The sequence below is a fragment of the Rana temporaria genome, chromosome 4, assembly GCF_905171775.1.
Source record: "Rana temporaria chromosome 4, aRanTem1.1, whole genome shotgun sequence".
NCBI classification, from domain to species: domain Eukaryota; kingdom Metazoa; phylum Chordata; class Amphibia; order Anura; family Ranidae; genus Rana; species Rana temporaria.
Genome location: NC_053492.1, coordinates 427,651,026 through 427,677,463, shown reverse-complemented (window position 1 = coordinate 427,677,463; position 26,438 = coordinate 427,651,026). Strand labels below are relative to the sequence as shown.

The following is a 26,438-nucleotide window of genomic DNA, read 5'->3' as shown; positions in this document are numbered from 1 at the left end:
TCTATCTATCTATCTATCTATCTATCTATTAGCTACCTCTGTCTAATTATCTATCTATTTATCTATCTAATTATCTGTCTGTCTATCTATATCTATCTGTCTGTTTAATTATCTATCTATCTATCTATCTATAGCTCTATGTCTCTATCTATCTATCTATCTATCTATCTATCTATAGCTCTATATCTCTATGTCTCTATCTATCTATCTATCTATTTGTCTGTCTATCTAATTATCTATAGCTAGCTGTCTGTCTGATTATCTATCTATCTATCTATATCCATCTAATTATCTATCTATATCTATATATCTGTCTGTTTAATTATCTATCTACAGCTCTATCTCTTTATCTATCTACAGCTCTATCTATCTATCTATCTATCTATCTATCTATCTATCTATCTATCTATCTATCTATCTATCTATCTATCGCTCTCCCTCTCTCTCTCTCTTTCTCTGTCTCTCTCTATCTGTTTAATTGTCTGTCTATCTATCTATCTATCTATCTATCTATCTATCTATCTATCTATCTATCTATCTATCGCTCTCTATCTAATTATCTATCTATATCTGTCTGTCTGATTATCTATCTATCTATCGATCTATCTATCGATCTATCTAATTATCTATATCTATATGTCTGTCTAATTATCTATCTATCTATCTATCTAATTATCTATCTGTATGTCTAATTATCTATCTATCTAATTATCTATAGCTCTATCTCTCTCCCCCTCCCTCCATCTATCTATCTGCTTAATTATCTATTTATCTATAGCTCTATCTAGCTATGTCTCTCTATCTATCTATCTGTCTGTCTCTCTATCTAATTATCTATCTAATTATATATAGCTCTATCTCTCGCTCCCTCCCCCTCCCTCTATCTATCTATCTATCTATCTATAGCTATCTGCCTAATTATCTATCTATCTATCTATCTATCTATCTATCTATCTATCTATCTATCTATCTATCTATTTGTTTTATTATCTGTCTGTCTATCTATCTATCTGTCTCTCTGTCTGTCTGCAGGTCCCATTGTCTGCGAGTGGCGGGGGGGGGGGGGGGGGGTTGACTGGGGTTTTGTTTGCGCCCCCCCAAAAAAATAGAGCACCAGCCGCCACTGCTGGGATGCCATTAAATTCACGGGCGTTTAAAGGCAGGTGTCCCAATACTTTTAACAATATAGGCCCGGATTCACAGACATCGGCGCATATTTATGCCCCTGTAGCGTATCACTTTTATGCTACGCTGGCGCAAGCACTGGATTCACCAAGCACTTGCTCCCACTCGCTGTTAAAGATACGCTGGTTTTCCTTGGCATAAGCCAGTGTAGGTGGAAGTGGGCGTGAGCCATGCTAATGAGACGTGACCCCATGCAAATGATGGGCCAAGCGCCATAGAAGTTCTTAAAATGAACGGCGCATGCGCCGTCCCGTGGCCGCATCCCAGTGCGCATGCTCAGAATCGCGTTGAGACAACTGCCTAAGATACGTCGAATTACTGCCTACGACGTGAACGTAACCTACGCCTAGTCATATTCACGTACAACGTAAACGACAAAAGATACGACGGCTTGTGTTCCCTGGTCCATACCTTTGCATGAGTTGCGCCTCCTATATGGGGAATAACTTTACGCCGGACGTACGACTTACGCAAACCGCATATATGATGCGCTGGGCGCAACTATGTTTGTGAATCGGCGTATCTCCCTCATTTGCATATGTGCATAGAAAATCTATGGGAGCGGCAAATGCGCCCAGCGTAAATATGCGCCCACGATACGACTGCGTAGGCAAGTTACGTCGGTCATAGGAAGCCTATTTTTAGGCGTATCTCAGATTGTGGGCACGGCGCACAGATACGACGGCGCATAGTTACACTTACGCGGCGTATCTCGAGATACGTCGGCGTAAGTGCTTTGTGAATCCGGGCCATAGTGTACACCAAGGACCTTAAAGCAACCCATAGATGATTCCGTTTTGTTTCAACCCCAGTGGGTTGAAAAAAAACTACCTAATTCCCCATCCACACATTCAAGGTGGATGGGGAATCTCTCACCTGCTGAGCTATTGTGTTCTGACAATGGGGGTACTTAAGCTGGCCATACATTATACCATTTTCTTATTCTATTTCCTTTAGATTTACCTTCAACTATGCACTGCGAGCTCCTGCCTGATTGCATACAAATTAAAAGTGTTTAGGCTTGACCTCATATTATATGGTTTTGGTAAATCAAAGGAAGAATTGTACAAGAAAATTGTATAATCCATTGTCTCCATACATAAATTGGAATTCCTCTGGTCCCTGCTAAATTTTTATCCATGTTATGTATGGCCAGCTTTAGATTCAAGGAAACATACACATGACACTTATATTTAGACAATATTTGCTCATCCCAGAGCTCAGCTTTAAGTGAATTGATGTTTCAGCATGTGTCACATGAAAACAAAGTTGATCTACAAAACAGTTAATTTTATTTTTAGATGGCATTGTGTCCCCTGTTTGCTCTGTGCATTTACACTGATGGAATTAACAATAAAATAATGGTATAGCACAGAACATACAGGATCTTTAGGAACAATCCTCTGGCAGGGAGGGAACATCCTGCAGCAAGTCAAACAAATAAACCTTTCTTAATGGAACAATGAACAAGAGGACCCCCAGCTGGGAGACACAACAAAACTTCTTCCCTGGGAGGGCAGCCAAGTCTGCCACTAGGGAACAGTCATAGGAAATAACAGGGGCTGTAATGGTAATAAACGCCCACTAGATGGCGCAGGAGAGCACAGACATTCCTATGCAGTAGGAAGCAAAGTCCAAGCTGCGCTCTATCTAATTGTCGGGTATTTAGTTCTCCAGCTCAGTGCAGTCAGCTGGCAGCATACAGACTGTAAACATGGCCGGGCGGCCCAAACTCAGAGGCAAGAAAAAGAAGAAGTATAGAAAGCTTCAGCAGGACAAGGAGCAGATCCTGCTGCAGGAGGAGCAGGAGGGGACCCAGAAAGAGGTTGGCAGCAGCAGCCAGCAGGAGCCCCCAGGACAGGCAGGGCACAGCAAAGACAAGAAAAGCAAGAAAAAGAAGAAGGAAAGGAGCAGCAAGAAAGTGCACCTGTCACCCCTCCCAGACAGGTATGACCCCCTGGAGGAGACAGCAGAGGAGACAGAGAGCAAGGAGGACAAGAAGTACAAGAGGAAGCAGAAAGTCAAAAAATATGCCAAGGTGAGCAAAAAGTATGCCAAGGTGAGCAAAAAGTATGCCAAGGTGAGCAAAAAGTATGCCAATGTGAGCAGGGAGGTCAGGGGTGGCAGGGTCTTCCAGGAACAGTTACCCAGGGTCTCAATGTTTGTCACCAGAAATGTGTGTCCTTGTTTTCCAAAAATAGCCAACTGGTCCATAAATTACCCAATAACGTATTATTATAACATTAAAGTGGAGGTTCCCCCTAAAAAAAAAATGCTAACAATACATTGAGAAGACTGATTACACTGCGGGTAGGCTGTTTTTTTTTTTTCCGTACATACCTCGATATCGCCGTTTCATCCCTCGGCATCCGGGTATGATTCTTGTGGGGCTGGGCGTTCCTAGTTGATTGACGTTCCTCCGACCGACGCATACTTGACGCCACGACTTTCCGAAAGAAGCCGAATGTCGCTGCGCAGGCGCCGTATAGAGCCGACTCTATACGGCGCCTGCGCAATGACGTTCGGCTTCTGTCGGAAAGTCGTGGCGTCAAGTATGCGCCGGTCGGAGGAACGTCAAGCAACTAGGTCCAGCAAGAATCATACCCGGAAGCCGAGGGATGAAACGGCGATAACGAGTAAAACCCAGCATACCCGCAGTGTAATCAGTCTTCTCAATGTATTGTTAGCATTTTTTTTTAGGGGGAACCTCCACTTTAAGTGGGCCATAACTGGTAATATATAGGAAACATTGAAATAATTTTCAGATGTTGAGGTACCCCTACTAAAACCAATTCATTGGAGGAGAGTGAGAAAATACCCCCCTTTACAGTGATATTCAGAATCCCCCCCAACCCCTAAGAGATAGCCAAAAAGATCATTGGTGCCATAGCGCTGGCAATGCCAAGTGGCCTTGGCCCAGGAACAATACAGGTACAAATGAGAGGTCAATTAGCCACAGCTCAAGGAACTCGGAGCAATCTCTGGAGGATAGGTAGGTTTCCATGGAACCCTGGTAGAGAATGGCTGGGTGATTCGTGATTTCTGATGTTCCAGATGGATTTTATGTTGCAAGCTTTAATCTTCTGGCAGAAAAGCAGCAGTGTAAATATTTTTTCTACAATATACACTATATTGTTAAAAGTATCATGACACCTGCCCTTTACATGAACTTTAATGGCATCCCTGTCTTAGTCCGTAGGGCTCAATATTGAGTTGGCCCACCCTTTGCAGCTATAACAGCTTCAACTCTTCTGGGAAGGCCGTCCACAAGGTTTAGGAGTGTGTCTATGGGAATGTTTGACCATTCTTCCAGAAGCACATTTGTGAGGTCAGGCACCGATGTTGGATGAGAAGGCCTGACTCGCAGTCTCCACTTTAATTTATTCCAAAGGTGTTCTATCGGGTTGAGGTCAGGACTCTGTGCAGACCAAGTTCCTTCACCCCAAACTCGCTCATCCATGTCTATATGGACCTTGCTTTGTGCACTGATGCACAGTCATGTTGGAACAGGAAGGGGTCATCCCCAAGCTGTCCCCACAAAGTTGGGAGCATTAAATTGTCACAAAATGTCTTGGTATACTGATGCCTTAAAGGGTTTGTAAAGGAATTTTTTTTTTATCTTAATAGCTTCCTTTACCTTAATGCAGTGCTGTTTTCATGTCCTCATTGTTCGTTTTTGCTCTCAAGTTGCTGTAATTCTTCTCTGATCTCCACACTTCCTGGTTGTCTGTTTCCTGATAACCACAGTGCTGGGAGCTTTCTCTCTGTGGTCACTAATCAAGGAGGTGTGATTACTGTTTGTCTAAAGCCCCTCAGCACTAATCAGTTTCATTTTCCAAACCATCACTGCCCTGTATTGGCTCTGTGGCTCTGTACAGCAGAGAGGCAGGAAACAACATGCAAAAACAAAACTAGAAACTGTAGGTACATTATATGATTGATTTTTATCTATTTTTAATCATTCTTAAAAGGAATCAGTTAACTATTATGTCTCTATACCCTGTAAACAGTCATTTCAGCAAAAAAAAAAAAATTCCTTTAAGAGTTCTCTTCGTTGGAACTAAGATGCCAAGCCCTACCACTGAAAAACAACCCCACACCATAATCGGTGCACAAACAAGGTCCATAAAGACATGGATGAGTAAGTTTGGGGTGGGGGAACTTGACTGACCTACACAGAGTCCTGACCTCAACCCGATAGAACCCCTTTGGGATAAATTAAAGTGGAAACTGCGAGCCAGGCCTTCTAATCCAACATCAGTGCCTGACCTCACAAATGTGCTTCTGGAAGAATGGTCAAACATTCCCATAGACTCACTCCTAAACCTTGTGGACGGCCTTCCCAGAAAAGTTGAAGCTGTTATAGCTGCAAAGGGTGGGGCAACTGAATTTTTAACCCTACGGACTAAGACTGGGATGCCATTTAAATTCATGTACATGTAAAGGCAGGTGTCCCAATACTTTTGACAATATCTTGTATTTGATACTTAACTTTTTACTCACTGCTGTTTTGGCATCAGATTGCTTGATTTCAGTGTACTGCAAATGAGATGACTGCTAAAGGCCCGTAAACACGATCGGATATTCCGACAGCAATTGTGTGATGGACGTGTTTTGTCGGATAATCCGATCGTCTGTATGCTCCATCAGACAATTGTCGGAAAATGTTAGATAGCCATGCTCTCAAATTCTCAGACAACAAATGTGTTCCGTCAGATTATCCGATCGTGTGTACACAAATCCATCGGACTAAAATCCAAAGTGCAAACACGCATGCTCCGAACCAATGCTAACCATCAGACAACTCTAGCGGACGTTGCCCAAAGGGTGGCGCTAAAGAGCTGAAAAACAACGTGGTTTGGTGTATGTTGGCTAAAAAAGTTCTGTCGTCTGTATGCAGAACAAGTTCACGGCCAACGCCCTTCCGTCAAAATCCCCCCCCCCCAAGCCCCCGCTTTACTTATCTGACCCCCGAATCTCCGTGGGCGCGATCCCGCGTTGCTTTCCACCAGCTCTTCATTGGATGATTGATAGCAGCTCAGCCATTGGCTCCCGCTGCCGTCAAACAAATCAATGACACGGCGTGCCAGGGGGCGGGGCCGAGTGATACCCGCCGACTGTATCACACGGGAGCGCGCCCACAAGCTAACCCCCTTGGGAGAGCGCTTCCCAGAGGGGGGTTAGCTCTTGCAGGGAGGAGCCGAGACAGCCACCAAGGGACCCCAGAAGACCAGAATGGGGGCCACTCTGTGAAAAACGAACTGCACAGTGGAGGTAAGTATGGTATGTTTGTTATTTAAAAAAAAATTAATAAAAAATGAAACCTTTACAACCCCTTTAATGGGGGAGTAGTTGGTGTTTGGAATAGACTTCCAGCAGAGGTAGTGAGTCAGTCATAAATAAATGAATTAAGTCATCATTCACATTGACTGCGGCTTTGAAATCATTCGGCTTCAATTTCAAAGCTGCATGTCAGTGAGACTTCAGGTGCAGCTTGGAAGACATCTGTGCGGCTTCATGCACAAATGTCTATCCAAGTCATACCCGAAATCGCCAAAAGTAGTGCAGGAACTGCTTTTTCAAATCGGTGGGCACTGCAAAGTGGGCGTCGCACTGATTTGAACAGTGCCATTGTCCACGATAGGGTGCGACTTGTCATGCGATTTGAGTTGCTCCAATGTGAACGAAGGCTTAAACACACCTGGGACCAACATAGATCTATACCAGGGGTCTCCAAACTGCGGCCCGAGGGCCAGATGTGGCCCTTTGCTAGACTTTATCTGGCCCTTGGGGCACAATTCCTCCCACTGACACCAACAATAAGGCACTATTTCTTCCACCGATACCAATGAGGGGATACTATTCCTCCTTCTAATGGGGACAGTACTCCTACTCCTATTGACAACCAACCAACGCTGTATCCTGGCCTAGGCCAACAAGGCCCAGGCCTAGGGCAGCACTTTGCAGGGGGGCAGCATGGAAAGAGTCCCCGCTGGCTTGCACTACACTGTCAGTGTGGCGCCAGTCTTATGGGGTGGACTGGGCTTTAGAGGCAAATTAGTCTAGCGCCCCCATAAAGCGGGCGCACTGCTTCCGGTATGCAGGCGGATGGCATTCCGCAACTTTGGGGGGCGTCTCTTCTAATTTTGACTGTCCTATCATCCTGGACCACAAACCTTCCTCACTGTGTTGTATGTTTTCTGCTGCACCATTGGCATGTTATATCTTCTTAGTCCTCTCCATAAAATTATCAGAAATTTGTGCTGAAAGTAGAACTATAGGGAACGTTTTTTTTTCTCCTTGATTCTTTGGATAGAGTAAGGGAGGGTTAGAGCCCCTGTCGGTTTATTTTTTATCATCCCTGTCCCATTGCAGAGATTTCCCTTCATTTCCTGCCCCATAGCCAAACAGGAAGTGAGAGGAAATCTTTGCAAATTAAGGGAGTCCATTGCCCCGCCCCCCAGGCCCTCAGAACTAGTGTTCCCACTCGAAAATTTTAGGGCGGGTCTTAAACAGCAAGGGGTGTGGCTTTGACAGGAAGGGGTGGGTCATATTTAAATTAGAAGGTGCACAAGTTTAGTCAGGCCTAGGGCAGCACAAAACCTAAATACACCACTGCAACCAACCCTTAGACCATATTTATTCTCACTCACGCCGGACCCGTGACATTTTCTGCCCCTGCTAGCCGCAATCCAGCCCTCCTCAAGTCTGAAGGACAATAAACAAAAAGGTAAAAAAACAATAAAAAAAGTGCTGCTTCAATGAACCAGTTGGTCTTTTTCTGCCATCCCTGTTCTGTGGTTCTATATATCCAGGGGTGTAGACTGGGGGAGTCAACCTGGTCCTTCTTCCACTATTTGCGCCCCCCCCCAGGATGAATCCCCCTTACCCCCAGGAAAAAAAATACCCAAGTGAGAGAAAATTTGGAGTTGGTAGATTTCCCCTCACTCCTTGTTTTTGTGAAAACTAGGGTGGCTACATTCCTACATACAATGGGACCATGGAGAAAAATTGTAGCCACCCTGTAACAGGAAATCACATTGCATCAGAAAGGAGGTTGAGACTGAGAGTAATAAAAGGAACTTTCTTGAGTTAAGGATTCATGTTGGAAAATGCTCGGAGCCTTTATAAATCGGCCATCTCCTCTCAAGCTGTTGTTAGATCAGCTGGGGCAGCAGGGAGGGGTTCAGGAGGGGAAGGAGAGACGGGCTCAGGAGGGGAAGGAGGTGCAGCAGGGAGGGGTCGGGAGGGGGTCAGGAGGGGCAGCAGGGAGGGGGTCAGGAGGGGAAGGAGGGAGGGGGTCAGGAGGTGCAGCAGGGAGGGGGTCAGGTGGGGAAGGAGGGAGGGGGTCAGGAGGTGCAGCAGGGAGGGGGTCAGGAGGTGCAGCAGGGAGGGGGTCAGGTGGGGAAGGAGGGAGGGGGTCAGGAGGTGCAGCAGGGATGGGGTCAGGAGGGAGGGGGTCATGAGCGGAAGGAGGGGCAGGAGGGGATGGAGGAAGGGGGTCAGGAGGGGATGGAGGAAGGGGGTCAGGAGGGAAGGAGGGAGGGGGTCAGGAGGTGCAGCAGGGAGGGGGTCAGGAGGTGCAGCAGGGAGGGGGTCAGGTGGGGAAGGAGGGAGGGGGTCAGGTGGGGAAGGAAGGAGGGAGGGGGTCAGGAGGTGCAGCAGGGAGGGGGAAGGAGGGAGGGGAAGGAGGGAGGGGGTCAGGAGGTGCAGCAGGGAGGGGGTCAGGTGGGGAAGGAGGGAGGGGGTCAGGAGGTGCAGCAGGGAGGGGGAAGGAGGGAGGGGGTCAGGTGGGGAAGGAGGGAGGGGGTCAGGAGGTGCAGCAGGGAGGGGGTCAGGAGGTGCAGCAGGGAGGGGGTCAGGTGGGGAAGGAGGGAGGGGGTCAGGAGGTGCAGCAGGGATGGGGTCAGGAGGGAGGGGGTCATGAGCGGAAGGAGGGGCAGGAGGGGATGGAGGAAGGGGGTCAGGAGGGGATGGAGGAAGGGGGTCAGGAGGGAAGGAGGGAGGGGGTCAGGAGGTGCAGCAGGGAGGGGGTCAGGAGGTGCAGCAGGGAGGGGGTCAGGTGGGGAAGGAGGGAGGGGGTCAGGTGGGGAAGGAAGGAGGGAGGGGGTCAGGAGGTGCAGCAGGGAGGGGGAAGGAGGGAGGGGAAGGAGGGAGGGGGTCAGGAGGTGCAGCAGGGAGGGGGTCAGGAGGTGCAGCAGGGAGGGGGTCAGGAGGTGCAGCAGGGAGGGGGTCAGGTGGGGAAGGAGGGAGGGGGTCAGGAGGTGCAGCAGGGAGGGGTTCAGGAGGGGAAGGAGGGAGGGGCTCAGGAGGGGAAGGAGGTGCAGCAGGGAGGGGTCGGGAGGGGGTCAGGAGGGGCAGCAGGGAGGGGGTCAGGAGGGGAAGGAGGGAGTGGGTCAGGAGGTGCAGCAGGGAGGGGGTCAGGTGGGGAAGGAGGGAGGGGGTCAGGAGGTGCAGCAGGGAGGGGGTCAGGAGGTGCAGCAGGGAGGGGGTCAGGTGGGGAAGGAGGGAGGGGGTCAGGAGGTGCAGCAGGGATGGGGTCAGGAGGGAGGGGGTCATGAGCGGAAGGAAGGGCAGGAGGGGATGGAGGAAGGGGGTCAGGAGGGGATGGAGGAAGGGGGTCAGGAGGGGATGGAGGAAGGGGGTCAGGAGGGAAGGAGGGAGGGGGTCAGGAGGTGCAGCAGGGAGGGGGAAGGAGGGAGGGGGTCAGGAGGGGAAGGAGGGAGGGGGTCAGGAGGTGCAGCAGGGAGGGGGTCAGGAGGTGCAGCAGGGAGGGGGTCAGGAGGTGCAGGTCAGGTCGAATATCACAACTGTTGGATTATAACCCCAAATCTGCTATGTGAAGTCCTCAGATAGTTTTAGATCTGTTATTAATAACGGGATAAGTTGGCAACTCCAAGCACCACGAGCACCACATCACGTCATACCAGTTTATTACACTCATTAAGCCGCATTGGTTCATAGTCTAAAGTCAACTAGTTGTGTCATTAGGATTACACAATATTTGCTGTGCTGAGATCTGTTGTTATGTTGTATTTATGTTCTGCACCTTCTACATTGCACCAATCACAGATCTGTTATAGGCTAATTAGTTAAATAGATTTTTTTTTTTTTATATATATGAGGTATAATTAAAGTGTACAGTATCTAAACTCCACAACAAGGATGTAATATATTGCAGCTTACCAGTCCTTGGATGTGGTGGCTGCATTTGTTTTCCTTTTTTTTCAGGCTTTTTTCTTCTTTTATTTTCAGCTGGTGTTTCCGCCATAAAAACACTTCCTGTCCTAGGGAGCAATGCTCCCTCGCTGCACTCTGAGGGGAAGCAATGTTGTCCCCCTAGGCTGCTCTCCTGATTTGGACTACAAAACATCTTCCCCCTCTCCTCACATCCTTTAGGCCCCTTTCACACTGGGGTGGGAGGCGCAGTGGCGGTACAGCGCCACTAAAAATAGTCGGAATTGCCGCGGGATTAGGCCGCTAGCGGTGCGGTATTAACCCCCGCTAGCGGCCGATAATGGGTTAATACCGCCCACAATGCGCCTCTGCAGAGGCGCATTGCGGGCGGTATTACCGCGGTTTCCCATTGTTTTAAATGGGAAGGAGCGGTATACATACCGTAGTAGGCTGCCGCCGCCATCTCCACTGAGGCAAACCTTGCGGCTTCACAGTCAGTTCCCTACTGCGCATGCACGAAGCACGCTGCGCTTGTAAATGGCCTGGTGATGGCGGAAGGAGGTGGGGGGGCAAACTTCCAGCTGACTTTGCCACGGTGAAATCAGCTGGGAGTGGGTACCTGTCAAAACCAATTACTCCCCCCCCGAATGGTGCCAAATGTGGCAGGGGGAGGAGGCAAACAAGCAGAGCTTCCCCTTTAAGCTGGATATAGGTTGATTGAATCTTGGCTGGTTCAGGAGGGACCAGACAATATTTTATTTATCTATGGGCGTGCTCATTGTACCCATCGATCAACCTGGGTACAACCAGCGTGTTCGTTTTTTAGCATGCGTATTTATTATGGCTATATCTGCTAGCAATAATCACTGGCCCGGATTCAGGTACGATTTGCGCATTATTTGCGGAGGCACAGGGCAACGATTTTGCCCTACGCCCTCGCAAATAATTTGCGCTGCCCTCGATTCACGGAGCAGTAGCTCCGTAAATTGCTCCCGCGCCGAGCGTACAGCGCATGCTCCGTCAGGAAACTTTCCCGACGTGCATTGCGGCAAATGACGTCGCAAGGACGTCATTTGCTTCAAAGTGAACGTGAATGGCGTCCAGCGCCATTCACGATTCACTTACGCAAACGATGTAAAATTTGAACGTCGCAACGTGGGAACGCCGGGTATCCTTTAGCATTGGCTGCCCCTGCTTTTAGCATGGGCAGCCTTACGCTAAAGACGCCGTACGCAACCAACGTAACTTGCATACGCAGGGGGCGCGCAACATTGTGAATCGGCGTAAGTATGCAATTTGCATACTATACGCTGACCACAATGGGAGCGCCCCCTAGCGGTCAACGCAAGAATGCAAAAAAAGAGCCTTATGCCACGCAGATTTTAGGCTGCAGTCGGCGTAACGAGTTCTCTGAATCAGGAGAACTCGTTACGCCGGCGCAAGTCAGCAATTGCGCTGCGTAACTATGGTTACGCAGGCGCAATTGCTTACTGAATCTGGGCCACTGTGTTCTCCCTACAGTATGTAAAAATGCTCTGCCCCGTTCTGTGGGCGTAATGACGCCAACTAATAAAGGCTAAGCTCCGCCCAATGCTGGGGTAATAGATTAAATTTTTCTTCTTGTGTCTAGATACACCAGACGCCAGCTTAACACTTTTTTTAAATATGACTTGCCCTGCAGTTTCTCACTACAATAAAGAAGAAGTTCTCACTACAATACTCACCTCCTCTCCAGCGCCCACAGATTCACCGTTCTGAGATCTAGTGGTGGCCCCAAGGTTGAATGATCATATTTAAAAGACTTCCTGTGAGCCCAGGGTGTCAAGGAACCGCCCCCCAAGGGTGCATCTTAAAACCTCACTGGACTACCAGGGAATAATACAGAGAACATCCCTACTTCATTTTTTTTTTTTTTATGTCAGCAGCTACAAATACTGAAGCTGCTGACTTTTAACCACTTAAGACCCGGACCTTTAGGCAGCTAAAGGACCTGGCCAGTTTTTGCGATTCGGCACTGCGTTGCTTTAACTGACAATTGCGCGGTCGTGCGACGTGGCTCCCAAACAAAATTGGCGTCTTTTTTTCCCCACAAATAGAGCTTTCTTTTGGTGGTATTTGATCACCTCTGCGGTTTTTATTGTTTGCCCTATAAACAAAAATAGAGCGACAATTTTGAGAAAAATGCAATATTTTTTACTTTTTGCTATAATAAATATCCCCCAAAAAGATATATATAAAAAAAAATTTCCTCAGTTTAGGCCGATACGTATTCTTCTACCTATTTTTGGTAAAAAAAATCGCAATAAGCGTTTATCGATTGGTTTGCGCAAAATTTATAGCATTTACAAAATAGGAGATAGTTTTATTGCATTTTTATAAATTCTTTTTTTTTTTATTATTACTAATGGCGGCGATCAGCGATTTTTTTCGTGACTGCGACATTATGGCGGACACTTCGGACAATTTTGACACATTTTTGGGACCATTGTCATTTTCACAGCAAAAAATGCATTAAAAATGCGTTGTTTACTGTGAAAATGACAAGTGCAGTTTGGGAGTTAACCACAAGGGGGCGCTGAAGGGGTTAAGTGTGACCTCATTTGTGTTTCTAACTGTAGGGGGTGTGGCTGTAGGTGTGACATCATTGATTGTGTTTCCCTATAAGAGGGAACAAACGATCGATGACGGCGCCACAGTGAAGAATGGGGAAGCTGTGTTTACACACAGCTCTCCTCGTTCTTCAGCTCTGGGGACCGATCGCGGGACTCCAGCGGCGATCGGCTCCCGGGGTCACGGTCACAGAGCTTCGGACCGGGTCGCGGGCACGCGCCCGCGACCCATGGCTGGGCACTTAGAGGATGTACCTGTACGTGCTTGTGCCCAGCCGTGCCATTCTGCCGACGTAAATGTGCTGGAGGCGGTCCTTAAGCGGTTGCTATTAGGACACTTACCTGTCCAGGGCGCCTGCAATGTCCTCACCTGAAGTCAATCGGTCCCTTGACTCCCGAGTGGAGGCTCCAGCATCTTCAGTAATGGAATCAGTAAGTGAAGCCGCAAGGCTTCACAGCCTGGCTCCCTACTGCGCATGCGCGAGTCGCGCTGCACGATCTCACTGGTCCCTGCTGTCTTCTGGGTATATCCCAGAAGACAGCGGGGGGAGACGGAGGAGGTGCTGGACATGGCTTAGATCACCACGGAATCTGTGGCGATCTATCGTTAGAAGTGGGAGGAAATACCTGGATTATATAAGTATCTGCTCCCCCCTGAAAGGTGCCAAATGTGACATGGGAGGCAGGCCCGGATTTCCCACAAGGCCACTGAGGCCAGGCCTTGGGGTGGCAGGGCGCCAAGGGGCGGCAGTGGCATGGATTCCCCCGACGCCCGTAACATACAGTTAAGGGCGGTAAGTTATGGGGGAATCCGCTCGCTCGTTAACAAGTGATTGCGGCAATGTCCCTGAAATCACTTGTAAAATGTGTGCTCCCGTCCGTCCTCCCCTCCCCCCCACCCCACATACTTCTCTCTGCTGGCTCTGTCTTCGGGACTCCGTCCTCCCCCCCGGCCACCGAGCCTGTCTCCTGTCCCTGCTGCCGATGTACACAGTGAGAGGGGAGAGCTGTGCTCTTTCCATCTCAGCTGTGACAGGAGTTCTAGCACAGTGCTAGGACTCCTGTTTTGGAGGTGACAGGGTCAATAAAGAGAACCTCTCACCTCTAATTGCTAGTGAAAAAAATTTGATAAAAAAAATAAATAAATAATAAGAAATAATAATTAAATTAATAAAATAAAAAAGTAATTATAAAGTAAAGAATAAGAAAAATAATAAGAAAAATAATAAGAAAATTATACAAAAATAAAAAAAAGTAAGCGACAAGCTACAAATAAATAAAAATAAAAAAGTGATAAAAAAGTAAAAAAAAATGTTTGAACCGGTTGCCATTCTCCGTTGATTTGGGAGGGGGGGGGGGGGTAGTTCGGTTGGCGGGGAGGGGGTGCATTGGGGAACCTGGCCTTGGGGCGTCAGGGAGAGCAAATCCGGAAGTTCCATTTTTGGGTGGAACTCTACTTATAGCCCATGCTCTGCAGTATTCTGGATCTCTCACCACTGGAGGAAAATGAATAGGACCCATAATGTCACACCAAAGATTGTTGGAGTTTCATTTTAGCAATGATTTCACAATCCACACACTTTCCACTAATATATACACACACTACTTGTTTACTTGTTCCAGGTCAGCGACAAAGACACCATTGAAGCCCGAGGATAATCATTACAGCCAAGCTAGTAGTAGTATACTCAGACACTCAGCCTGAGAGATTAGCAATGGCAATCCCATAGATCTCTGCAGGTTTTTTCTCACACTGTGCAATGCAGAATGTCACAGAACCAGCCTAACCACACCTTGTGCTGGGTTGACCTGAGTAGGTAATCATGATCTAGAGCCATGCAGATGGTTCAATCAACACTAACAAGCCTGTATAGGAGAGTAGGAGCTCCGAATTCACATGAGAAATGCAGCATAGGCATGCCACCGCGCATGCGTGTCCTGAATGCTTCGGCAGTCCTGAAGTACAGGTACATGTACAGGCGGGGTGGATTTGATTTAAATCACTAGTAAATTAGCTTGATTTAAATCATAATTTTTAAAGAGCAACTGCCATCTCTGTCCCACAGTGGCTCCTCCTCTGACCCGCTGTTAAATCACCGGCAGTGCCATTCACTTTAATGGGACAGCTGGTAATTAACCACTTGCTTACTGGGCACATAAACCCCCTTCGTGCCCAGGCGAAATCTCAGCTTCCGGCACTGTGTCACTTTAACTGACATTTGCGCGGTCGTGCGACGTGGCTCCCAAACAAAATTGACGTCCTTTTTTTCCCACAAATAGAGCTTTATTTTGGCGGTATTTGATCACCTGTGCGGTTTTTATTTTTTGCGCTATAAACAAAAAAAGAGCGACAATTTATATATTTTTTACTTGTTGCTATAATAAATATCCCATTTAAAAAAAAAAAAATGGTTTGCGCAAAAGTTATAGCGCCTACCAAATAGGGGACAGAATTATGATATTTTTTTATTATTTTTTTTTACTAGTAATGGCGGCGATCTGCGATTTTCATTGGGACTGCGATATTGCCGCGGACATATCGGAGGCTTTTGACACAAATTTGGGACCATTCACATTTATACAGCGATCAGTGCTATAAAAATGCACTAATTACTGTATAAATGTGACTGGCAGGGAAGGGGTTAACACTAGGGGGTGAGGAAGGGGTTAAATGTATTCCCTGGGTGTGTTCTAACTGTGTGGGGGGAGGGGGGTGACTTGGGGAGGTGACCGATGCTGTGTCCCTATGTACAAGGGACACAGATCGGTCTCCTCTCTCCCTGACAGCACGTGGAGCTCTGTGTTTACACACAGAGCTCCACGTCCCTGCTGTTATCTGCTGTGTCACCGCCGATCGCGTGTACCCGGCGGACATCGCGGCCGCCAGGTACACGCATCGGCTCTTCAGCGATGCGCCGGGACAGTGTTTACCCGCTGTGCGCCACCCAGTGGCGCGCGCGGGTAATGCTTTTAAAAAGATGTCCAAAGACGTCCACTTGGCACTTGAGAGCCGCGCTGTTGACATCTTTTGTCAATAGCGCGGGTCTGAAGTGGTTAAGGATCAGCTCCAGCGTGTTCGCATGGTACACGTGCGGAGTCCGCCAGGAAGTCTGCACGGCGCTGTGCTAATCACAGCCAGAGAGACATTGTCCCGATGCTCGGCTGCAGAGATCGGGAAATGTCTCCCTGGCTGTGATTAGCGCAGCGCCGTGCACACTTCCTGGCGGGCTCTGCACGTGTACTATGCGAACACGCTGGAGCTGATCCTTACTGGTAATGCGGCAGTGACACAACAAGGTGAGGGAGGTGGCGGCAGCAGGTGAGTGGATGCCCGCTAATAGGCGCTGCCATGATGGATCTGAAATACTCTTTAAATGTAAGGACTTATTCTTGCTGGTAGTTATGCCGCGTACACGCGATCATTTTTCGGCTTGTAAAAAAACATTTTTTTTTCCAACTTCATCATTAAAACGACGTTGCCCATTTTTAAAAAAAAATGCTCTAGCAAAGCGCGGTGACGTACAACACGTACGACGGCACTATAAAGGGGAAGTTCCATTCGGATGACGCCACCCTTTGGGCTACTTTAGCTGATTCCGTGTTAGTAAAAGACGATTTGCGCTTTTCTGTCTGTTACAGCGTGATGAATGTGCTTACTCCATTATGAACGGTAGTTTTACCAGAACGAGCGCTCTCGTCTCATAACTTGCTTCTGAGCATGCGCGGGTTTTTAACGTCGTTTTAGCCCACACACGATCATTTTTTATAACCCGAAAAACGACATAGTTTAAAACGTTGTTAACTACTTGCCGACCAGCCGCCGCAGTTATACGGCGGCAGATCGGCTCGGCTGCGCGAGATCACGTAGCTATACGTCATCTCGCGGTTCAGCCGATAAGGGCGCGCGTGCCCCCGCTCGCCCCTAGTGCTGACGCGCGTGCGCGCTCATTACAGAGCGAGAAACGGGAGTTGTGTGTGTAAAAACACAGCTCCCAGTCCTGTCAGGGGGAGAAATGACTGATCGCATGTTCATACAATGTATGAACAGCGATCTGTCATTTACCCTAGTCAGTCCCACCCCCCCTTCAGTTAGAACACACCCAGGGAACATACTTAACCCCTTTCCCGCCCCCTAGTGTTAACCCCTTCCCTGCCAGTGGCATTTTTATAGTAATCAATGCATTTTTATAGCACTGGTCCCAAAAATGTGTCAAAAGTGTCCGCCATAAGGTCGCAGTACCGATAAAAAAAGTGCCTGAAAGAAGCTGCATCTGCAATGCAGATGCCCCAGTGTGAAAGGGGTCTTACTAAGGTCACAGCGTAGATTTTCTGTAAAGATGAACTTACACTGTAAACTGTATGTCAAGCCTGAAGCTCAAAAAACGTTTTTATTTTATGTTTGGCCTTGTTCACACGGGCATGCTACAGTGTGTACGCCTGTGCAAAGGCCACAGTAATACCTTTATCTGACAACTCATTTACGGCTCTGGATATCTACGTGCGTGCGATGTATAATGTCAGCTGGAAATTATTTAAGGGGTTGTAAAGTCAGACGTTTTTTTCATCTATATGCGTTCATTGAAAGTGTGTTGATACTTTGCACTCCCATTTCAGACTGGCTGTTAAATTATATCGCAGTCACAATATAGAAAAATCACTGCGGGTGGCCATTATGTTGAAGCCCAAAAGTTTTTTCATTTTTTTTTTTTTTAAGTAGGGAAGCATTGGAATATTGGTCTGGTTTTTATTGGTGTCTGTGTCCCCACTGAAGATATTTCCCCTCACTTCCTGTTTATCTGACCCCTGTCAGCAGAACAGGAAGTGAGGGGAAATCTTGCAAATGCTAACACAGGCAGCCAGGAAAAGCACCTGACAGAGACCCTAACTACTGTATCCAATTCCAAACTACATTTTGACTGAAATTGGCTTTTAGATGAACTTTTTTAATGGTAGGTGAGGGAATGTATGCCAGTGTCACAGGGGGGTAAGTGGGAACAATGCCCCCCAGATGCCCCTCAGTGCTCCAGTACCAGTAGTGTTGTGTTTTTGGAATAGTAAAATAAATGATGCTTTTCAGAACAGCTTTAATGTCTGAGAACAGAGGTGTGTATTAACACTGAGCAGTCCCTCAAAAGTGTTGTTACCTGTATTGTTCTATTGTATAGTATTGTTTGTTGTATTGTTGCTGATAACAATATTGTAACACAGGTTCTGGTAGTACTTTGTATAGTGCTCCTGTGTCAGTATGAGAAATAGTGCCTCATCATTGGTGTCAGTCTTTGTATGGAATCGTGCCCCATCATTGGTGTCAGTGGGAGGAATAGTGCTCCATCAGTGTCAGTGGGAGGAATAGTGCTCCATCAGTGTCAGTGGGAGGAATAGTGCTCCATCAGTGTCAGTGGGAGGAATAGTGCTCCATCAGTGTCAGTGGGAGGAATAGTGCTCCATCAGTGTCAGTGGGAGGAATAGTGCTCCATCAGTGTCAGTGGGAGGAATAGTGCTCCATCAGTGTCAGTGGGAGGAATAGTGCTCCATCAGTGTCAGTAGGAGGAATAGTGCTCCATCAGTGTCAGTGGGAGGAATAGTGCTCCATCAGTGTCAGTGGGAGGAATAGTGCTCCATCAGTGTCAGTGGGAGGAATAGTGCTCCATAATCAGTGTCAGTGGTGGGTGCATTCGTGTTGGTAAAAAATAATTTTTCTCTGGATAGTGTTCCGAATTCTGTTGTAGTTTTTCATGTCCAGATTGTTGCCCTGAATTTATTAGTATTTTCACTTGTATGTGTTTTTTTCTCATTGTTTTCCTCTAGAATGTTGGCAAGGCTGTAAGGACTGGCTGCCGCTACTTGTTCATTGGTCTTCAGGGACTGGCAAATGCCTACATAACTCCGTTTGGTGTCTCTTCCGTGGTGGTCTCCTCCATGAACCGCTAACGTGATCCAAATATCAGAGTCCAAAAATTTCAAACACCAAACCTGCCTTCAAACAAAGACATAAAGATGGAGACGGCAGAATGGGAACCTCAGAGAAGACGTTTGATTGTTCAGATTCACAACCATCCAACCAATCCAATAAGAGCGTGTAATGTTCTGTGTGAGAAGATCCATCATCTCCTGGCTGACCCTGTGGAGATCCAACCGGAATCTGAAACTCTATTTTCCTACGCCAGACTAAGAACTTGTGCTTCAAAGAATAGTGCTAACATACTCAACTGCATTCCAAAGATGTCTGACATTCATCTTTACTCAACTGGCAGGCTGCAGCAGCTGGAAGATGTAGCCATGCCAGGCAACTAGCATTTCCAGAAGGAGGGCATCTATTTCGAGAATGGTTCACAAGCATCTTTCAAGTGCCTTACCCGCCCTCATGCCTTGGTGAATCAGGGCTTGTGTGTCTCTTATGACAGGTTTCTTTTAAATGTGACACTCAGGTGATAATATAACAGTGTTACCCAAAGATGCAATTGTTTACTAGTAATAAAGCCTACCTATGGGCACTATAAGGTAAGGTAGCTCCCAACTGTCCCTGATTTCCAGGGACTGTAAGGCCCCGTACACACGAGAGGATCGATCCGCTGAAATTGATCCGCGGATTGGTTTCAGCGGATAGATCCACTGGTGTGTACAACCCAGCGGATATTTATCCGCGGATATATTTCGGGCCGACCGATTTCCAGCGGATAAAAATTTCTTAGCATGCTAAGAAATCTATCCGCTGGAATCGGCTCCAGCGGATCGATCCGGTGGTCTGTACAGACTCACCGGATCGATCCGTCCGAACCCGTCCCTCGCATGCGTCGTAATGATTCGACGCATGCGTGGATATCCTTATATGACAGCGTCGCGCACGTCGCCGCGTCATCATTGCGGCGACGACGCGACACGTCACCGCGGTGTGAATTTGGCGCGGATTTCGATCCGATGGTGAGTACACTCCAGCGGATCGAAATCCTCAGAGGATTTATCCGCGGAAACGGTCCAGAGGACCGTATCCGCGGATAAATCCTCTCGTGTGTACCCGGCATAACTGATTGGGAGCAATGTCCCTCTGTCCCTCATTCTCCTCATTTGTCCCTCATTTTGGTCTGATCTATATAGTTGTATATACAATGCACTTTTTATCTTTCAAAAAGTGTTCCCCAGTGCTAAACCTTTCATCTAAATTGCTGCATTTGTACATTTTAAAAGGCAATATAAAGGAATAGTAGTGGTAAAAAAAAAGCCCTTGTGGATTTAATTAACCTTTTTTGGGGTTAATTCTCCTTTAAGGGGGTGTGGCAGTGGGTGTGTCCTTTGCCTACATACGTTTGCTAGTAGGTGTCCCTCATTCCCATCTCAAAATGTTGGGAGGTATGCATACAGATTCCAAGACTGTATTCCATTTTTAAATAAAGAGCCTCAAACACATTGATGTTGGCAAGATTGTATAACCCAATGCTAAAAATCATATTAACAAGTTTGTGTTTTTGAATTTCTGAAGTGTCAGTAAACGTAATAAAGAAAGGTGGGTGATCCCCCACAATCCGGATAGTGATAGGATGGCTTTTGCATGTTGAAGAGGGTTAGATGTATGTGTGTATGAAGGAGGCCAGAGGTGGCTTTTTACTGTCCTCCTGACAAGTTGTTTTTAGCTCCATTAATGACAATATAAGTTGGGACGTCCTGGTGCTACCCTGTTTCCCCAAAAATAAGACCTACCCTGAAAATAAGACCTAGCGTTATTTTACAGGAGGGCTGCAATATAAGCCCTACCCCGAAAATAAGCCCTAGTTAAAAATGCTTGTAAAATCCTGTAATCCACTCTATTACAGTAGTATATGATGTACAATGTGTGTGTTTCTGTAATATTATTGTGGGGAAGAGAGCTCCGGCGGGTCACAGAAGCGCAGAATGGCGCTATAACAAATGTATTTGGCAATTATATTACAGGAACACACACATTGTACATTATATAATACTGTAATAGAGTGGATTGTAGGATTTTACAATCATTTTAACTCAGATCACACTGGGAATTCCTGGCAGGCAGGGAGGGAGAGGGGAGAGAAGACAGCACATTACATGTTAAGACCTACCCCGAAAATAAGCCCTACTGTGTCTTTTGTTGGCATAATTAATATAAGACCCGGGCTTATTTTCGGGGAAACGGTACAACGGTATAAATTCATTGAAAGGGACGTGCTGAGCATGCGCCCTCTTGTGTTCACAATGCATCAGGGCAGCCACTTACCACGGGACACGGAAGCAAGTGGAGACCACTGGAGTAGCAATATCTGCTTCAGTCATTTCCAGTTTATGAAGATATCAGCCAGGTATGGTGTATACATAATTACACTGGTCAAAGCTTGCAACCATGTAACCCCACAGAATGAATTTTTTGGGCCATCTGAATAACATTTAATTCTGGTTGTTCTGGCCTATAGAAGTTTGTACTTCTGTACTTCTTGTACTTTAGCTTTGCTCGTTGAGCTGTCTCTTTGAGCAAGTCTGGTGGCGTTCTGTGCATGATTTTGATGCGTGATGATTTCCAAATGTTTTCAACTATGACAGAGGGCCAGATCCAGCGTATCGGGCGCAAGTACGTTCGTGAATCGGCGTATCTAGGTAATTTGCATATTCGACGCGTAAATCCACGTACACGCCCCTAGCGGCCAGCGTAAATATGCACATAAGATACGACGGCGTAGGAGACATACGCCGGTCGTATCTTAGCCAAATTTATGCGTATCTGGTTTCCAGAATATGCTTAAATATACGACGGCGCACATTCTGATACGCCGTCGTAAGTCTTGCTGAATCCGGCTATATAAATTTTACAAAAACCTATCAATATACGCTTATTGCAATTTTTTTTTTTTTTTACCAAAAATATGTAGAAGAATACATATCGGCCTAAACGGATGAAGAAATTAGTTTAAAAACATTGTCAGTTAAAGTGACGCAGTGCCGTATCGCAAAAAATGGCCTGGTCAGAAAGAGGGTAATTCCTTCCGGGGCTGAAGTGGTTGAGCTTTGAAAATGATAGATAGAAGCTGATTGTTGCACAGCTTCTCCAGCTTTGATAAATTCCCCTCTATGGGGGTGATTCACAGAGAGTTAGGCCGGCGTATCAGTAGATACGCTGACCTAACTCGGAATCTACGCCGACGCAAATGTAAGCGTATTCTGGAAACCAGATACGCTTAAATTAGGCTCAGATACGAGCGGCATAAGTGTCTTACACCGTCGTATACTAAAGTGTAAATTTTAGGCTGACCGCTAGGTGGCGCTTCCATTGCAGTCGGCGTAGAATATGTAAATCACTAGATACGCCTATTCACGAACGTACGCCCGGCCGACGCAGTACAGATACGCCGTTTACATAACGCATTATCAGGCCTAAAGTTATTCCATCAAATAGCTGGAATAGTAAAGTTAAGTATGGCCGTCATTCCCGCGTCGAAATTCAAAAAATTTACGTCGTTTGCGTAAGTCGTCCGTGAATAGGGATTTACGTCATTTACGGCCACGTCGAAACCAATAGGACCGTGCGGCGTACTTTGCCGTAATGCACACTGGGATATGTAGGCGGACGGCGCATGCGCCGTTCGTAAAATACGTCAATCACGTAAGGTCACCCCCATTACCATAAAACACGCCCCCTCAGCTAAATTTGAATTAGGCGCCATTACGCCCGCCCGATTTACGCTACGCTGCCGTAACTTAGCAGGCAAGTACTTTGTGAATCATGTACTTGCCTCGCTAACTTACGGCGGCGTAGTGTAAACACGATACACTACGCCGCCGCAAAGTTAGGGCGGCCTACCTGAATCTAGCTATATGTGTTGTATGGAGCTGATAGCAATGTGACATGAGCACAATAAATATTAACATGGCCATACCTAGTCTTAGAGGAGATGATTGGCTGGTAGAGATGAATGGGTTTCTCAGTTGCTTGTTAAAGGAAATGCTTAGTAAGAGGATTATGAAGGCTTCCATTGCTGCTATTTCCCGGTCTGTCTCTGACTTTGTTGCTTTCATTGACCCAGAGCAAACATGTCTATTGAAGCCACTGGACTAACCTCACAGCCTGGGAAGTAGCATTTTAAGACAAAGAGGTCAGCACTGGTAGCATTAGGTTAGGTTAGGGAGTTAAGTTTCTGAAAGCCGTGACGGTGGAGCTGGTACTGATAGGTGCAAGCCAGGCTCTTCCAACATTGTTCATGAGTCAAAGACACTCCCAAGTCATCTGGACTACACTTGGGTGATATGAATACCTTGTCTTGCCTACCATTAGTGTGTGTGAGTGACGCCAAGGACATCAGTCAGTACGGTGGACCGCCCCTTGCTAGGCTCATACAAATTTCCACAGTCCCCCCACCATCTAGATGCAATTCACCTTGGGACATGTAGTCCCAGAGAGGTGGCACACATTACTGCCGTGTGACGCTTGGGCATCATTTTATCCCTCCCCCCAGCTGATGCTATGTAGGTGAAAGCTGAAGATACCTGAGTCCTGAGTACCTGAGTGATTACCATAACACATCAATTTTAAAAGTATTTATATGCAAAGCTATGGGAGGTGTAGAACACTTGGTGAGTTGCCCTGGAAATCTGCTTTAACAAACCTATATTTATATCATAAAAAGGACTCACAAAGCTGGATATCTAAGGCCCCGTACACACCATCGGATCTATCCACTGAAAACGGTCCTCCGGACCGTTTTCAGCGGACAGATCCGCTGCGTCCGGCTGCCGGATTTCTGTCTGATGGTTGTACACACCATCAGACAGAAATCCGCGCGTAAACAATACGCGGGGCGTGGCCGCGCCGTCGCCGCGACGATGACGCAGCGACGTGGGCGGCCCTGGAAGGTCAAAGCTTCCACGCATGCGTCCAATCAGTACGACGCATGCGAGGGATGGTGGTCGGTCGGACGTTCCCGTTGAGTCTGTACCGACGACCGAACACGTCCGACGGACAGGTTTCCAGCGGACAGATTGGTTAGCATGCTAACCAATTTTGGTCCGCTGGAAACTGTCCGATCCGCCGGACAATTGTCCGCTCAGGCCTACACACGACCGGATCTGTCCCCTGAAACTGGTCCGTCGGACCAGTTTCAGCGGATAGATCCGGTCGTGTGTACGCCGCCTAAGAAGCCTGAAAAGTAGAACTAAAGGCAAAACTTTTTATTTTGGATAGAGTAAAGGAGGGTTATAACCCTTGTCAGTTTTTTTTTTATATCTGTGTGCCATTGGGGAGATTTCTCTTAATTTCCTGTCCCATAGTCAATATAAATGAGAGCAAATCCTCCAAAGGAAGGGAATCCTAGGTTGTCACTAGAATCACTAGATCTAGTGTCCCCATTGGAAGATTTCCCCTCTATTCCTGTTCTGGTGACAACCCAAAATTTGTGATTTTCTCTTACTTTGACTCTCTGCAATAACGATAAACAGGGCAGATAAAATCTCCCTTAGGCCCCGTACACACGACCGGATCTATCCGCTGGGATTGATCCGCGGATCAGTTCCAGCAGACAAATCCGGTCGTGTGTACGGCCTAGCGGACATTTTTCGGCGGAGATTTCTCCAGCCGACGGATTTCCAGCGGATAAAAATTTCTTAGCAAATTTCTTAGCAAATTTATCCGCTGGTATCCAGTCCAGCGGACTGATCCGGTCGTCTGTACAGACTCACCGGATCAGTCCGTCCGTCCGCTCCCCTCCATCGCATGCGTCGTAATGATTCGACGCATGCGTGGAAGTAATTACCTTCCAGCGTCGCGCACAGGAGACGGCTCGACACGTCACCGCGGATGTATTCCGCACGGATTTCGATCTGATGGTGAGTACAGCCATCAGATCCAAATCCGCCAGAGGATTCATCCGCTGGGAACGGTCCGGCGGACCGCTTCCATCGGATATCCACTGGTGTGTACGGGGCCTTACAGGTTCATAGACAGCAAAAAAAAAAAAAAAAAAAAACTGGCAGATGTTCTAATCCTTCTCTTTTCTATCCAACACTAAAAAATGTTTTGCTTTTTGTTAAATAGAACCTGCTTCTGTCTGATTTTCCATCTATATATTAGTTCCAGGGAAGGAAATACTGTTCCTGATTACTGCAAGGTCTCTGCCCTGGAACCAGTATTCAGTCAATGAGCTGGGCGAATGGCAGCTTCCATCAATGGCTTCCCAGATAGATGAAAGTGGCCTGTTATGCCGCGTACACACGGTCAGAATTTCTGACAAGAAAAGTTCGATGTGAGCTTTTGGTTGGAAATTCCGATCGTGTGTAGGTCCCATCAGACTTTTTCTGTTGGAATTTCCGACAGCAAAAATTTGGGAGCTGGTTCTCAAATTTTCAGACGGGAAAAGTTCTTGTCGGAAATTTCTTTTGTCTGTATGCAATTCCGATGCGCAAAAAAACACGCATGCTCAGAATCAATTAGGCGTATGCTCGGAATCATTCAACTTAATTTTTCTCGGCTCGTTGTAGTGTTGTACGTCACCGTGTTCTTGACGGTCGGAATTATGTGTGACCGTGTGTATGCAACACAAGTTTGAGCCAAAATTCCGTCGGAAAAAAATCCACGCTTTTCTTGTCGGAATTTCCGATTGTGTGTACACGGCATTAGAAATGCACTGAGACTTCATACATCCATGGCTTCAGTGCAAAAAAAACAATGTAAAAAATGTTTACAATGATTTATGAATTATATTTTTGGAAAGTTGTAAAATAGAATGCACAATGTAATTTACTGTCTGTGACTGCGAATATTGAAGACTATACAGATGAACTGTTAAGATTCCAATTTTTAACAAATTTTATTTTATTTTTTTAATTTGTGTCAGTAATAAAATTGGTAAAAAGTTAATTGCAAGGCAAATTCCAATACTGTACCGCAGGCTGGACCAAAGTCAATATTTGATTGTTGTCTGTACCCCCCTCTGGGAATTCACACCCTTCTTAGCAGAGGCGGCTCTAGGCTTTGTGAGTCCTTAGGCCAAACTTGACATGGGGCCCCACTCACCCCCATGATGAGGAAAAATAATTCAAGGACAAGAGCCTCTTCCCCACAACCCTGGACTGTGGCTGTGGGGGTCTGCGGGCAGGGGGCTTATCGGAATCTGGAAGCCCCCTTTAACAAGGAGGCCCCCAGATCCTGCTCTTTAATAGCTAAGGGGCGGGGCCACCCGGTGATGTCACCTGCTCAACCCGCCCCCTTGTGACGTCATTGACTGAGGGCATGCTGGGTCACTGAGATCACAAGGGGTGATGTCACCGATATTTACTGGTTGTTAGGGATGCTGGCGGCCCCACTCCTAAATCAGGGCTCTTATTGCTGCCTGAGCACAGCAACGTTAAGGTCCCCTGTCCCTCAAAACTGGGTTAATGCACTGGGTAAGTTAGGCGGCCACGAGGCCCCTGTGAGTGTGAGGCCTTAGGCGACCGCCTAATTAAATAGCCACCTTTGCTTCTTAGTGATGACTG

The 26,438-nt window shown here is 47.1% G+C and overlaps 1 protein-coding gene across 2 annotated transcripts; it reads left to right on the top strand.

The window, feature by feature from the left end:
* Positions 1-2,818: 2,818 nt before the first annotated feature.
* Positions 2,819-19,546, top strand: C4H1orf115 (chromosome 4 C1orf115 homolog). 2 transcript variants are annotated; one of them, XM_040347519.1, is made up of 2 exons: positions 2,819-3,244; positions 18,780-19,546. In XM_040347519.1, exons 1-2 carry the CDS (start codon positions 2,900-2,902, stop codon positions 18,900-18,902), a joined length of 468 nt encoding a protein of 155 aa, XP_040203453.1. In that variant the 5' UTR covers positions 2,819-2,899; the 3' UTR covers positions 18,903-19,546. The 2 variants fall into 2 exon arrangements, with proteins under 2 accessions (XP_040203453.1, XP_040203454.1); XM_040347520.1 differs by having other exon boundaries at positions 2,823-3,223.
* Positions 19,547-26,438: the final 6,892 nt, after the last annotated feature.

Excerpts from the sequence above, each read along its gene's own strand:
- C4H1orf115 (XM_040347519.1), top strand. The coding sequence starts at position 2,900 with ATGGCCGGGCGGCCCAAACTCAGAGGCAAGAAAAAGAAGAAGTATAGA. Across the intron at positions 3,245-18,779 it reads TGAGCAAAAAGTATGCCAAG|AATGTTGGCAAGGCTGTAAG; the intron begins GTGAGCAAAAAG and ends GTTTTCCTCTAG.